Source organism: Hyperoodon ampullatus, assembly GCF_949752795.1.
Source record: "Hyperoodon ampullatus genome assembly, chromosome: 1".
In the NCBI taxonomy this organism is placed as follows: domain Eukaryota; kingdom Metazoa; phylum Chordata; class Mammalia; order Artiodactyla; family Ziphiidae; genus Hyperoodon; species Hyperoodon ampullatus.
In genome coordinates, this window is record NC_136914.1 from 14334895 (window position 1) to 14351016 (window position 16122).

At 37.3% G+C, this 16122-nt stretch overlaps 1 protein-coding gene across 1 annotated transcript in view; it reads left to right on the forward strand.

The window, feature by feature from the left end:
• MANBA (mannosidase beta) overlaps nt 1-16122 on the forward strand; it is a gene marked incomplete at both ends in the record, with an annotated part of 144998 nt that overhangs the window by 109285 nt on the left and 19591 nt on the right. The window contains one exon of the mRNA XM_079719116.1: nt 2762-2926. Within this exon, the coding sequence (XP_079575242.1) occupies nt 2762-2926 (165 nt within the window). The remainder of the gene's footprint in view (nt 1-2761; nt 2927-16122) is intronic.

Sequence of the window (16122 nt, forward strand, 5' to 3'; positions counted from 1 at the left end):
CTTTTTCTTCATCTATTGAAATAATCATGTAGTTTTCCCCCTTCTGCATTACTTGTGTGAAGTAACCACAAAAAATGATTTAAGAGAATTTAAAAATCTTCCTCAATCTCACCACCTGAACACAACTATACTTCTACATTGAAGTTATATTGTATTTTTAACTTTAATAAATAATGCCATAACCTTAGTTCTACCCCTTGTTTTATTATTACTCCCATATTGTGGGCCCAATCTTTTGGGAACACTGTTGTTTCAAAGTGAAAGAAGATGCAGTTCAGTATCCTGACTCAGGTAGGAACAAGTGCTGAGGATGGAAAAGAAGGAATGAAAGAAGCAAAAATATTTACTGAGCAGATATTCTGTACCAGGTACATCATTTAACAATAATCCAGCCCTGAGGCCCAGAGGGAAATCAAGGCACTGTGTAGTGAGAGTTCAGTCAATGTCCCTAGATTGTAAGTAACATATCTGTATTCAGGCTTATTGTCTGACTCCAGAATTGATCTGTTTTCTTTTCACTACATTTCAGGAAGTTGAGTGTTAGGAATTGCTAAACCTTTTTAAAAAATCTATAAGCATTTCTATTCACCTCTCGAAAATAATGGAATTCCCATGTTTTTGTGAAATGCCTGATGACATTCAAAGATACTAAACACTATATTTTAAAATAGGGAAAGATAAGTCCTGTTTATTATGAACCCTTGATTTGATTGTTGCCTCTTTTCGAACTACATTGCTTAGTTGAGAATTTGAGTAGGTGTTGGGAAAAGAAAACCGTTATGTAAAATCTTCATTCTAATTTAGAGCTTTTTTTTTTTCATGCATTCAACAAATATATTAAAATGTCTTTCTCTGGTTGGGGTACATTACTTCTTCGTAAAATAATCATATTTTCAACAGGTGATCATCAATATAGAGCAATAGAAAGATTGGGTTTTGGAATGAACAGATCAGAATTTGAATACTAGAACTTCCACACACTAGCTATACTGCCTTGAAAAGATTATTCATTCTTTTTGAATTTCAGTGTTCTCATCTGTAAATTGGGGTTAATAGTAGTAGATACTTCAAGGAGTGTTTGTGTACGTGTGTGCACATGCAGGTATGCATGTGTGCATGTGATGGTGTGTAAACATTAAGTTAATTAATACGTTGAAACATTTAGCACAGTTCTTGACACATAGTGATGAGCCCATAAAATGTAAGCTATTGTTACTATTAATATAGGCAATGCTAGTTATACAAGCTAGACTGCACTAATTAGCTTTGGATCTTGGGCAAATTACTTAACCTTTCTGTGCCTGGTTTTCTCATCTGTAAAATAGGGTGATAATAGTACCCACTCATGGGGTTGTTATGATGATTAAATGAGTTAATATTCTTAAAGCAATTAGAGCCTTATCTGACACTTTCTAATTCCTTCTGGTAACATTGTTATAGCTGAAATTTACAAGAATTTCAAACCATAGCTATCAGAAGGTAGAAAGCTTCCCACATAACAGATCAGGTTTATGATTATGGGATACATTGAAACTATTAGCAGCCAGAGGGCTGAGGGGCCAGGAGATGTGTTTCAGATTTTGAAAAGGAAGAAGCGTAGAAAGAAGGGAAGACTATTGGTAAAGGTTTGCGCATCTCAAATGTGTACAAGATGACTGTAAATACTATACCTCTGTTTCAAATAAATAATAGAAGTAATTGGTTCTCTAAACTGTCTGGTGGTAACATTTTCAAAAAATAAATACGATTTGGAAAAACTACCACATTAAATATGGCTAATGTATGTTGCTTATATTTTGGTATAAATGAATTCCTAAAGAATAACTTTTTCCTTTTAAGGTGATTGGTCTGTGTATTGCATGATTACTGAGAATTCTAAGTCATATTTTATGAACAGGGATTACTAAGCTTTCTAATTTTCAGGGTTTTTTGAGGGTGGAGTGGAATATGTTTTTTCAAAGTCTCTGTGTAACTTGGCTTAAAACTCTGATATTTTCCGATGTAGACAGCACTTGTCTTATATCTTTGTCAAATGCTAACAGTTCATTAAATCATAGGGCCTAGAAGCCAGAATTATTGCTTTTTTTTTTTTTTCTCCTGTAGAAGGGACACTACTAACCTAACCTGTGTGGTATTTGTTTTTATTTATTTATTTATTTTTATTTTTGTTTTTTGTTTTTATTTTTTACTTGACCTGATGATAGCTTCTCAAAGGAAAATAAAGATTCTGTTAGTTAAAAAAAAGATTTATTATTAGGGGAAAGAAATATCTTGTTTGGTTTGTATCTTCAACTATATCAAAATTAAACGTGTATATATCAAATATATTTAGTAATCACTGAGAAGCAAATGAGCAAGTGCTAAGCATTTACCATTTTACTAGTGATATTTTATTACTGTTAAAGAATTGACAGTTTTAAAAGAATGTTGATTTCAGTTCATTATTCAGTTTTGACAGTTTATTTAATTAGATAAAATGACCTTTTAAAATGCACATAACAAATATTTAAAAAAACAAGAAAAATGTTTTGATGAGACAAGACTTTTGATGGCAATACCAAAATGTAACTTTCTAGGTTTGAATAAGGCTAGTCTTTCACTAATAACACGTATGATGGCAAAAACATGTGTGAAGTTAGAGTCACAACAAACCTTGAGCTCTTTTCCAGTGTGTAGTACTTTTCAAGTTTGTCAGGGGTATGGAGAAAAGTAGTTTCACTCCTAACTTCCCAATTTGAACCTCTTATTCTTTACTTGAAAGGTTTCATCTAAAGAGGACTGGTCTTATGAAAGCAAATTTGCACATCATAGACAACATTTCACAGATGGAAACTATAAAATGCTTCACCAGGCTGAGCTTCACTTCAAACTCCCCCAAAGTGCAGATCAATTACGCAAGTTCAAAGACACTATTTATCTTACTCAGGTAAGCCATTTTTATTCTGGGTTTCAACAGCTACCTGCAGTTAGCACAAAGAGATCCTGTAAATTTTATAAGCCTTTTGTGGTGAAAAATATTCAGGTTTTCATTTTGCTGATTAAAGAAAATGATCTGCGTCAAAATGGGTATTTGATGACATGTAGGACTTGAAATAGTTAATTTTTGGCATTTGTCTCTCTTACAAGAACAGCTCACAAAGTTCTACAACAAATTGTGCATTAAAATCTTCCCTAGCTCAAGATTACTATCAAGGTTCAGTAATTAAGTCAGTAGCATTTGCCAAGGAAAAAATGGGACAATAGAACACAATAGAGTCCAGAAACAGACTCATGTATGATATAATCACCTGATTTATGGTCACAATGCTACTGCAATCCTGTGGGAAAAGATAGTTTTATCAATAAACAGTACTGTATCAAGTGGATATCTTTATGGGAAATAAATGAACTGTGACTCCATATACAAAAATTAATTTGATTAGTGATCAAACACTCAATTGGGAAAGGTAGTACAATAAAGTTTCTAGGAGAAAACATAGGAGAATAGCTTCATGACCTTGGCATACACAAACGATTTCTTAAACAGAACATAAAAAATACAGACTATGAAAGAAAATAATGATAAATTGGACTTCATTAAAATTATGGACTTTTGTATATCAAAGGCACCATTAAGAGAGAGAAAATGCAAGCCACAGATTGGGGAACAATATTTGTAGTACATATGTCTGACAAAAGATTTGTGTTTAGAATAAAGAACTTCTATAAAGCAATAAGAAAAAAGACAGACAACCTGTTAAAAAATGGACAAAAAGGGCTTCCCTGGTGGCGCAGTGGTTGAGAGTCCGCCTGCCGATGCAGGGGACACGGGTTCGTGCCCCGGTCTGGGAGGATCCCACATGCCGCGGAGCGGCTGGGCCCGTGAGCCATGGCCACTGAGCCTGTGCTCCGGAGCCTGTGCTCCGCAAGGGGAGAGGCCACAACAGTGAGAGGCCCGCCTAACCGCAAAAAAAAAAAAAAAAAAAAAAAAAAAAAAAAAAAAAAAATGGACAAAAACCTTGAACAGGCACTTCATCAGAGAAGATAACCAGATGGTCAGGAAGTATATGCAAATATGCTCAATTTCATTCTTAATCCAGGAAATGCAAATTAGAGCCATGCCAGGATACTCCTACACACTATGTACACAATGTAATTTTAGCAGAATGGCTAAAATTAGAAAGATTGACAATACCAACTGTTGGTGAGGAGGTGGGACAGCTGGGACTTTTAGACATTGTTAGTAGGAGTGGAAATTTGTTTAAACAGTTTGGAAATCTTATGGCAGTATTTACCCAAGTTAAACATTTGCTTTCTTCATGAATCAGCATTTCTACTCTTAGCTAGGTACCCAAGAAAAAGGAGTGCATACGTCTGCCAACAGACATCTAAAATAATGTTCATTGCAGCTTTACTCATAATAGCCCCAAACTGGAAACAACCTAAATGTTCTTTAACAGAAGAATTTACAAACAAATTGTGGAATATTCATACAATGGAATACTCCACAACAATAAAAAAGAATGAGCTACTGCTATCAGCTTCAACCTTGATGAATATTATAGACATTATGTTGAGCAAAAGAAACATTGTAGTTTCACTATAGACAAAAGGAATCAAGATGATATAGAACAAGTTAATGGTAACCACTCTTGTGGAGGAAGATGGTGCATTATGATTAGGAAAGGGTACAAGGAAACTCTGGCCTGCTAAAAAAGTTTTGTATCTTGATCTGGGTACTAGTTACATGGGTGTATACATATGTTAAAATTCACTGAGTTGTACACTTAAGATCTGTTCATATTATATTGTGTACCTTACTAGATTATTTTTAAACAGCTCTACTGAGATGTAATTGACATACCATAAAATACCAAGAGATTGGGCTTCCCTGGTGGCGCAGAGGTTGAGAGTCCGCCTGCCGATGCAGGGGACGCGGGTTCGTACCCCGGTCTGGGAGGATCCCACGTGCCGCGGAGCGGCTGGGCCCGTGAGCTATGGCCGCTGAGCCTGCGCATCCGGAGCCTGTGCTCCGCAACGGGAAAGGCCACAACAGTGAGAGGCCCACATACCACAAAAAAAAAAAAAAAAAAAAAAAAAAAAATACCAAGAGATTGTTTTAAGTGTACAATCAAGTGATTTTTAGTATATTTATTGAGTCATGTGACCATCACCATAATACAACTTTTGAACATTTCTGACACTCCAAAAAGATCCCTCTTGCCCATTAAAAAAAAATAAATTTATTTATTTATTTATTTATTTACGTTTAAATTTTTGGCTGCATTGGGTCTTCGTTGCTGCGCATGGGCTTTCTCTAGTTGCGGCGAGCGGGGGCTACTCTTCATTGCAGTGCACAGCCTTCTCATTGTGGTGGCTTCTCTTGTTGCGGAGCACGGGCTCTAGGCAGATGGGCTTTATTAGTTGTGGCGCACAGGATCAGTAGTTGTGGTGCACAGGCTCAGTAGTTGTGGCGCACGGGCTTAGTTGCTCTGCGGCATGTGGGATCTTCCCGGACCAGGACTTGAACCTGTGTCCCCTGCATTGGCAGGCGGACTCTTAACCACTGCGCCACCGGGGAAGCCCCCCCTCTTGCCCATTTGTAATCACTCTCCTTTCTCACTTTCAGTCCCAGGCAAACATTAATTTGCTTTCTGTTTCTATAGATTTTACTTGTCTCAACATTATAATATGTGATCTTTGGTATGTGGCTTCTTTCACCAGGCATAATGTTTTCGAAGTTCTTCCATGTTATAGCCATATATCTGCGCTTCATTTCTCTTTCTTGCTAAATAATATTCTGTTGTATGGATATATCATGTTTTACTTATCTGTTCATCAGTTGATGGACATTTGGATTATTTCCAATTTTTGGCTATTATGAATAACACTGCTATGAATATTTGCATATACATCTTTGTACCTATATTTTCATTCCTCTTGAGTAGAAATATATGGGTGAAATTGCTGAGCTATATGATAAATTTATGTTTAACTTTTAAAGAAAATATTGACCTGAATTTTGGATAATATTTTTATCTTAATGTTTACAATTTATATTTTTTTTCAGACATGACCAATTTATTGAGAAAACTCAAATTTCAGTTTGGCGAAGTATAACCAGGGGCAGAGTTTGGGATAATCATTTCATTGGCGGCAACTACATTTTCTAGAGCTAATTGGCCATAGGGTAGTATCTGAAGGAAAGAAAACAAAACTTTAAAAAATAATTTAAATTATTGGGTGGGTGATAAACATACATATTTGCAGAGGAAACCAAACAAACAACCAGCTTACACAACTGAGGCATGAGAAATGCTGTTGCTAGTAGAAACCCTTTATTCCATTTAGTTTGACAGACATTAAACACCTGATTTGTTCCAGACAGTGGGCTAGCTGCCAGGGTTGAGGTGGAAGCACAAAAATCACCAAGACATCATCCCTGTCCTTAAGAAGTTTACAACAGCACATGGAAAAATGAGGGCTACTGGTGAAGTGCCAAAAAACTGCTCAAGAAACCTGGAGGGAGGAGAGTTTACCTTTACTTCTCAGTAGAGATTGAGGTCGGGACCCTCTTAAATTAGGTGGTGTGGGTGAGGTAGGGAATAGCATGCCGCCGAGTAAAGAAAACTCTGGTGTCTAAGCATGTCTTGGCAACAGGAAAACAGGAAATGGTCTAGTTCCTCCACAGCCTTCAGTATGTGAGAGGGGAAGGGATATTCAAAGGTATTTAGTTGTTTTATTTGAATCCCTCTCATCATTAGAACACTATAAGAGATTGACAAGGAAGTGAAAAATGATTAAAAGAAAACACACATCCAAGTTGGAAGAGGCACAGACATAGACGGGAAATACCATTTCATAGTTTTAGTGTAAGCTCAACTGCTTGTGTATATCCATTTAGTAGCTTAAGTAAAACCATCAAAAGGGGAAAAAAACTCCACTAGCAGCGCCATGGTTCATCATGGCAGAACATGGTCTCTCCTGTTAGACTATAAAGCTAGCTTTGGCTACTGCCAATGGTGGATGTAAGGGCACAGTGGAAACTAAGTTCACTTTTAGTTTACAAACTAAAGTCTGTAAACATTTCCACCTTAACTGAACATAGATGACAAAGAAGGCTTAGAAGAGAGAATTTGGGGAGAGAGATGAAGTCTTTGTAGGCTAACTGAACTAAAAATGACTTGGGATGCTGCATCTCCTATTTAAAAAATACAGGATGGGCTTCCCTGGTGGCGCAGTGGTTGAGAGTCCCCCTGCCGATGCAGGGCACACGGGTTCATGCCCCGGTCTGGGAGGATCCTGCGTGCCGCAGGCTGGGCCCGTGAGCCATGGCCACTGAGCCTGTGCGTCCGGAGCCTGTGCTCCGCAATGGGAGAGACCACAACAGTGAGAGGCCTGCATACCACAAAAAAAAATAAAAAATAAAAAATAAAAAATACAGGATGACGAAGTCTGAATAATAGTTTGCTATGTGTATAACATACACCTCAAAAAAGAATTCTAACACAGCATACTACTAATCAAACATCAGTTTCTGCTTTTGCAGCTTACACAAATTGCCTGAATTTTAATACTTTAGGGAACCTTTACAAATGCAACATACAACAAGTTGTAATATTATGCATCACCCTTAACTTCGGAATGTTTGGCTTATATTATTTTATCTCAAAGGAAAACTAATGTTTATAAATGTCATTTCCTATGGAATTAATTCATCACCCATTTTAAAAACTAAATTTTAGAAAAGGAGCTTCTCTGTAAGGTAAATTGGAATGCAAACACCTGCCAGGCTTTGATGAAATAAAAATAAACAACTTATATGACCAGCACCTCATAAAACCAAAATCTCCTTTTGAAGTACAAAGTTCAGTTCTTCTTGCCCTCTTAGTAAACACTAATCCGAACCCTCCCCGATCTAGGAACTGTTCTGGTTTGTTATGTCGTCACATACATACAGTATTTTTTAACATTAAGAAATTCTTGACATGATACCATAAATAAATAGGTGGTTTTTAAAACCAAAGTGACTCAGAGTACTAGAACAGATATAATAGCACACTAAAATGGTTTAAAAGTAAAATTTAAAAAAATCTATCATGGTCTTATTAATTCAAATTAAAAATCAAAGATGAAGTATCCTTTCAGACCTATATACATCAAGATGCCAGTTCTTATAAAAATGTACTTTAGTTGTAAATGCTAGATATGTAAAAATAAAACAAAAATTTTTAATAGATAAGGAAAATAGTAACTTTTGCCATTAAAATTTAAGTTCTTTTAATGTTTTTAATATTAGAGTTGGGGAAAATTCATTAAAGTTAAATAAAATTAATATAAAATTATTTTTCTATTTTTATTATATTTCATGAACCTGTGAATATTCACACGTTAAGACTATTTGAGAACCACTGCTTATTTGTCTGATATTTTTGCTATACTTGTTTCAAGTTCTGAGAGAGAAGGTAAGAGCCTATTCCCAATCATATGATCTGCAGTAATGTATTAAACATCACATTTTAATTTTTGCATCTTAGCATCTAAGAATGTACCAGTTTTTATACAAACTCACGCTCACTCTCATCAGTTTTCTCCTGTATGAAAACACAAAACCCTGGATAGAAGTTGAAACAGAAAACTGTCAGCCAAAAGATTCTTTTTTTGGAAGGTGGTAAACTGATGAAGAGAATTTAAAATTTTCAACTATAATATTATCAATTCAGGAAGTTTTTCCTATGTAATATGTAATTTATAAACTTACCTCATAGAATACAAGTTTAAGGATTCTGCTGATATCTGTTCCTTTTAAAGTGTTGCAGTTCATCCTTATTAGTTTTTTGTAGCCAATATTCTATAAAAGTGTCTCAGTTTTGATATATGAAATAGGATGATCCTTATTTGCACACACGTGTGCATGTGTGAACCTTTTCAGCTGTTGTTTTCCATGCTGGCTTTCCTCCTCCCGGCTGTTCGTTTTATTACCGTTACTTTATTCTACTTCCCCAAACCGCATTCAAAGAACTAACAGAAATAATTGTTCTTTCTGAACTCATGAGCATCAGAGGTACACAGCCAGGAGCTGGTGTAGAAGTGGGATTATTTATTGGCGGTTTTTGTTGGTGATGGCTTTTGTGTGATCCTTTAAGCACAAGCGTCCTATCAGGCATTGGCTGGGAATTGGACTTGTCCTTGTTGGTTCTACCTTGGGACTTTTTGATATACTAGATGGGATCTGAGCTGAAAGAAATCGGAATTATGATTTTTTTGTTGTTGTTTGTTTTCAGTGTTGGACTTTCTTGACTAAGTACAGACAAGAAATGTTAGGGTAACAAGTTTTTTTCCCCTTACTATTTTGATATTAGAACAGTCATCTTTAACCTGTGTATAAGAAGTAAAACCTTTCTTTGGTCCATTTTCTCTGTTCCCACTCCCACCCCCTGATCTTGTTCTCATAATCTGTCATACTGTTCTGAAGAACTTGCCTGTGTGCCACTTTTTAAGACATTCTGTTAAGCAATTTATTTTGTGTGCAACTTTTAGAAAAATCTTGGCAGAGAATGCTGTGCAGTAAGTTTCTTTACATTTAGATCCTTCCCTAGCTTCTCTTTATCTTACAACCACAAAGGTATCCCTTAGGCTCTTACCTCTTTAATTCTTCTAATATTCGAAAATAATCTTGCCCCACCTTTCATTCTCCTACTTTAACCTGTTGTATTGTATTCCAAATAACCTACATACCTAGGCACACTCCCTTAAGCTGTGTCACAAAGACCTCGCTGCTTAGTTTGAGGACTGTCTACACTAACAAATCTGTTAGGTGACTTACTCGGCCACCATAGCCTCTTGCCAGCGTCTTAGAGAGGAAGCTGGGCTATGGAGAGTCTTTACTAACCCCTTAGCTTATAGCCCCCTCTAGTGCTTTCATTTATTCTTCACATATTTGTTGTGCATGTAATGAGGGCTAGAAGTTTGGGGATGTCCTTGAGAGACTCAGAGTCTTTAGGGATCCATTTTATCTACCCATGTTGCAAGTTACTTGATCATAAGAACTAAGAAAAAAAAGCAGGCTATGCTGTAGGCTCAGGTGTTGATGATACCTGCTACCCTGGAACAGTGTCTTGTTCGGTAAACAGCACTGAGATGTGATGGGGATCCAGGCCATGCTGAGCTTTTAAGTTGGGGGTAGGGTGGGTAAAGGAGGGGAATGAAGGTAAGATTAGTAACACAGTATATTATACACTAGTGTATTATATTTATATGCATCACGTAATTTAACAGTCAAGCAGACAATTAGCATTCTTTGCGTGTCCACTCAAACACCCGACCCTGGGGCAGGAAGGTGCCTTGTATACCTTCTCATGGAATCTAACATCTCTAGACATCTCTGTTACTGCTTCCATTTTAGACATGAGGAAACAGGCTCAGAAAGGCTTTTCCCAAGTTCTCAGGGCAATGAATGGAGCAGTTTTCTGCTTTTTAAACTATAATATTAAATCTCTTCACAATTGAGATAAGGGAAATTCTATAACTACTGAGGTGGTTGGTTGAATTATAACATCAATTTTTAACAGTTAAGTAAAGCAGACTTCAGAAATTTGGCACAATAGAGAATATGAACAAAGCCAAAAGTTAATTCTTCGAAAAGATCAACAAAATTGAAAAACATTTAGCTAGCTTGGCCAAGAAAATAAGAGAGAAGACTCAATTTACTAAATCAGGAATGAAAGAGGGAACATTACTGTTGACCTTACAGAAATAAAAAGGGTGATAAGGAAATACTGTAAACAATTCTGTGACAAGTGATATATCCTAAATGAAATGGACAAATTCCTAGAAAGACACAAACTATGAAACCTGACTCAAGAAGAAATAGACAAGGGCTTCCCTGGTGGCGCAGTGGTTGAGAGTCCGCCTGCCGATGCAGGGGACGAGGGTTCGTGCCCCGGTCCGGGAAGATCCCACATGCCGCGGAGCGGCTGGGCCCGTGAGCCATGGCCGCTGAGCCTGCGCGTCCGGAGCCTGTGCTCCGCAATGGGAGAGGCCACAGCAGTGAGAGGCCCGCGTACCACACACACACACACACACACAAAGAGATAGACAATATGAATAGACCTTTAACAACTAAAGAGATTGAGTTAGTAATTCAAAAACTTCCCTCAAAGATGGCTTCACTAGTGAATTCTAAAAAATATTTAAGGAAGAATTAACACAATCCTTCACAAACTCTTCAAAAAAATAGTAGAGGCAAAATCGCTTCCTAACTCATTCTGTGAAGGCATTGTTATCCTGATACTAAAACTGGACAAAGACATATCAAGAAAAGTACACTACAGACCAATATCCCTTATGAATATAGACAGAAGAAAGTCTTCAGCGAAGTAATAATCCAAATCCAGCAGCATATAGAAAGGTTTATATATCACAGTCAAGTGGGATTTATCTCAGGAATGCAGGGCTGGTTCAACGTATGAATGTCAATCAATGTAATACACCATATTAATAGAATAAAGGAAAAACAACTACATGATATTCTCAATAGATGAAGAAAAAGCACTAGCCAAAATCCAACACCCTTTCATGATAAAAAAATTCAACAAACTAGGAATAGAAAGGAGCTTCCTTGACCTGAAAAAGAGCATCTGTGAAGAACCCATAGCTAATATCATATTTAATAGTGAAAGAAAGAGAGCTTTCCCCCTAAGATCAGGAACAAGACAACGATGCCTGCTCTTGTCACTTCTATTCAACATTGTACTGGAGATTCTAGTCAGCACAATTAGGCAAGAAAATGAAATAAAAGGCATCCAGATTGGAAAGAAAGAAGTAAAACTATATCTGCTGATGAATGATCTTATATATAGAAAACCATAAAAAATCTACCTAAAACCTATTAGAACTAATAATTTAGCAACTTTGCTAAAATCCTATTGATATAGGATCAATATACAAATATCAGTTGTATTTTAAGCAATAAAAAGTTTGAAAATTAAATTAAGTAAACAATAGTCTCAGAAAGTATATAATACTTTGGAACATATTTAACTAAAGAGACATAAGACTTGCACACTGAAAACTACAAAACATTATTGATGGCAATTAAGGAAATGGAAAGGCATTCTGTGTTCATGGATTAGAAGACTTAAAATGTGTCAGATGGCAGATGGCAGAGCTCCCCAAATTGATCTACAGATTCAACACAACTCCTATCAAAATTCCTACTACCGCCTTTGGAGAAATGGGCAAAGTGATCCTAAAATTTATATAGAAATGCAAGGCACTAAGAATAGTCAAAACAATCTTGAAAAAGAAGAACAAGTTTAAAACACTTCCTGCTTTTTTTTTAGGTGTTGGGGGTAGTTTATTAATTAATTTATTTTTGCTGTGTTGTGTCTTTGTTTCTGTGCAAGGGCTTTTTCTAGTTGTGGCAAGCGGGGGCCACTCTTCATTGCAGTGAGCGGGCCTCTCACTATGGCGGCCTCTCTTGTTGCGGAGCACAGGCTCCAGACGCGCAGGCTCAGTAGTTGTGGCTCACGGGCCTAGTTGCTCCGCGGCATGTGGGATCCTCCCAGACCAGGGCTCAAACCCGTGTCCCCTGCATTAGCAGGCAGACTCTCAACCACTGTGCCACCAGGGAAGCCCCCAACACTTCCTGCTTTTAAAACTTACTACGAACTATAGTAATGAAGGCAGTGTGGTACTGGCATAAGGACAGACATACAGATTGATTAAAAAGACTTGAGAGTCAGAAATAAACACATACATCTATGGTCAATTGATTTTCTACAAGGGTGCCAAGACAATAAAATGGAGAAAGAATAGTGTTTTGAACAAATGGTGCTAGAATAACTGAATATACACATGTCAGAGAATGAATTTGGACCTCTACCTCACACTGTATACAAAAATTAAAATGGATTAAAGATCCAAATGTATGAAACCCTTAGAAGAAAACATAGGTATAAATCTTTGTGAATTTTGATTAGGTAACAGTTTCTTAGATATGACACCAAAGCACAAGCAACCGAAGAAAAAAATAAATTGGACTTCATCAAAATTAAAAACTTTTGTGTGTCAAAGGACACTATCACAAAACTGAAAAGATAATCCACAGGATGGGAGAAGAAATTTGCAAGTCATATGTCTAATAAGGATGTAATGTCCAGAATATATTAAGAACTCTTACAACTCAATAATGAAGACAACCTAATTTACAAATGGGCAAAAGATTTGAAGAGACATTTCTCCAAAGAAAATGACCAATAGGTACATGAAAGGATGCACATTATTAGTCACTAGGGAAATGCAAATCAAAACCACATGAGATACCACTCATGTCCACTAGGATATCTAGAATTAAAAAAAAAAAGAAAATAACAAGTATTGGTAAGTGTATTGATCAGAATTCTCCAGAGAAACAGAACCAATATGATATATGTAGACATATAAAAGAGGAAAGTTGTTATAGGAATTGGCTCAAATGATTACAGAGGCCGAGAAATCCTACTGTCTGCCATCTGCAAGAAGGAGAAGCAGGAAAGCCGGTGGTATAATTCAGTTTGAGTCTTGAGGCCTGAGAACTGAGGGGCCATTGGTGTTAAGTCCCAGAGTTCCAGGGCCCAAGAACCAGGAGCTCCAGTGTCAGAGGGTAAAAGAAGCTGTGTCCCAGCTCAAGAAGAGAGAGAGAATTCACCCTTCCTCTACCCTTTTGTTTGATTCAGGCCATCAACCAACTGGATGACGCTCACACTCTGGTGAGGACGGACCTTGTTTACTCAGTCTATTGAATCACCAAAAACATCCTCACAGACACACCCAGAAACAGTGTTCACCAGCTGTGTAGGCATCCCTTAACCCAGTCAAGTTCACACATAAAGTTAACCATCACAGTTAGGATGTGGAGAAATTAGAAACCTCAAATGTTGCTGGTGGGAATGTAAAATGGTACAGCTACTGTGGAAAAGTTTGTCAGTTTCTTAAAAAGTTAAACAGTTACCGTAGGACACAGAAATTCTACTCTTAGGTATATATCCAAGAAAATTGAAAACATGTTCACACAAAAAGTTGTGTATAAATGTTCATAATAGCCAAAAAGTTAAAACAATCCAAATGTTTGTCAGCCAATAAGTGGATAAACAAAATGTGGCATATCCCTACAATGAGATAGTATTCAGCAGAATAAAAAGGTTTGAAATACTGGTACATACTACACCATGGGTGAACCTTGAAAACTTTAGGCTAACTGAAGGAAGCCAGTCACAAAAGGCTATATATTGTATTATTCCACTTATGTGAAATGTCCAGAATAGGCAAATCCATAGAGACAGAATGTAGATGAGTGGCTTCCAGAAGCAGAGGAGAGAGGAGAGTGAGCAGGCACAGATGAACCAGTACAGATTTTAGAGGGTGATGATGAAAATATTCTGGAATGCAGTAGTGGTGAGAGTTGCACAACCTGTGACTATACTAAAAACCAATGAATTATAAATTGTGAAAGAGTGAATTGTATAGTATGAATTATATCCAGTTAAAAAATGGCTTTATTGGAAGATTCTTATTGTCAGGATAATTTTAAGTAAATAAAGTATATAAATACCATCGTATCAGGAGAACTTATCACATGGCTTCTCCTAGTTCCAAGGGTAGAGGGTGTGGTTCTGAGCATGTAGCCCAGCTACAACTCTATCACTCTGGAGGAAGGGGAGAATGGGTTTCTGTAGACAGCAGCCTTCATCACAGTGGCAGAGCTAGAATTGGAACCTAGGTCTTGGTGTCCTGGTCCAATTTCTTTTTCCCATACCATGTTTCTCTAAGGAGACTGATTTCATAAGTGTAATCAAGCAAGCTGCTGAAAATAGGCATATTTTTGAACTAAAATAAGATTTGTCTGCTAACAGTGGGACTGAGTAACCTAGGAAATGACTAAGCATTTATCCTTCTCATATATAAAGATTGCTTTCTTTAGGAAAAGATGCAAGAATATATAAATACAGGTACAATTTTTAAAGGGAAAGAGGCAGTTGCAGAGATTTTTTTTTTCCCAGGGAAGTAGGATTGTACATTTTCCCTTTAAGATGGATAGTGGGCAATGGCCTTCTGCATTTTTATGAACAAAGGTGTCATTCATTAGCCCTAACTGGCACCCACTGGTTTGGATAAACCCAGATCCATGTTTTAGGCATGGCACCATCTGCCTGTGGAGGGTACTGCATGGTGCATGTGCCAGAACCCGGACCACTGAAGAGCCTTGGTTATCACTTTCACACTAAACTCAGGTGTGATAGGCTACTAGTTAGAGCTTGCCTAGTGCCCTTTTCCTTTCATTCCTCGCAAGGCTTAGGAGTCCTGCTTGCCTTAAAAATTTTTTTAAGTTTAAAAGGATTGCTAATGTTTACCTATTAAACCAGAAAAGGCAAATTACAGCTAGGAGGGCTTGCCTGGTGGCGCAGTGGTTGAGAGTCTGCCTGCCGATGCAGGGGACACGGGTTCGTGCCCCAGTCCGGGAAGATCCCACATGCCGCGGAGCGGCTGGGCCCGTGAGCCATGGCCGCTGAGCCTGCGCGTCCGGAGCCTGTGCTCCGCAACTGGAGAGGCCGCAACAGTGAGAGGCCTGCGTACTGCAAAAAAAAAAAAAAAAATTACAGCTAGGAAATTGTTAGAATAGATATACAGAAATAAATATTTTTTGCAGGTAGTTCTGAGAATTGAAATAGTTCAGGGACTGAAAACTCAAATGTTTGTAGGGGCCAGATGGGTAATTTCAATGGATGAGAGTCTGAATATTGGGGATTGTGGCAAAATGGAGCATACAGGCCCTGACTTAAGACATTAAACGACAACAAGAAGAAACGAAAAGCACCCGCTCTGTGAGCCAAATAAAACCTGCGTGGGGCTGAGTTCTGCCTGGAGGCTAGCAGTTTATGGCAGCCTCTTGACTGGAACATAATATAGCAATGTGCAACAAGGACTTTAAAATGTGTCGTATATTATTATCAAAAGAGACAACAGAAGAGGCAAAGAAATTAATTTGGACATAAAATGTTCTTTGCTCTTGTATTTAAAGAAAAAAATCTGCAGACCATTCAAATGCCGAATAATTATTGGAGAATGATTCATCAAACTATGGTATAACTATGGAATCATTTA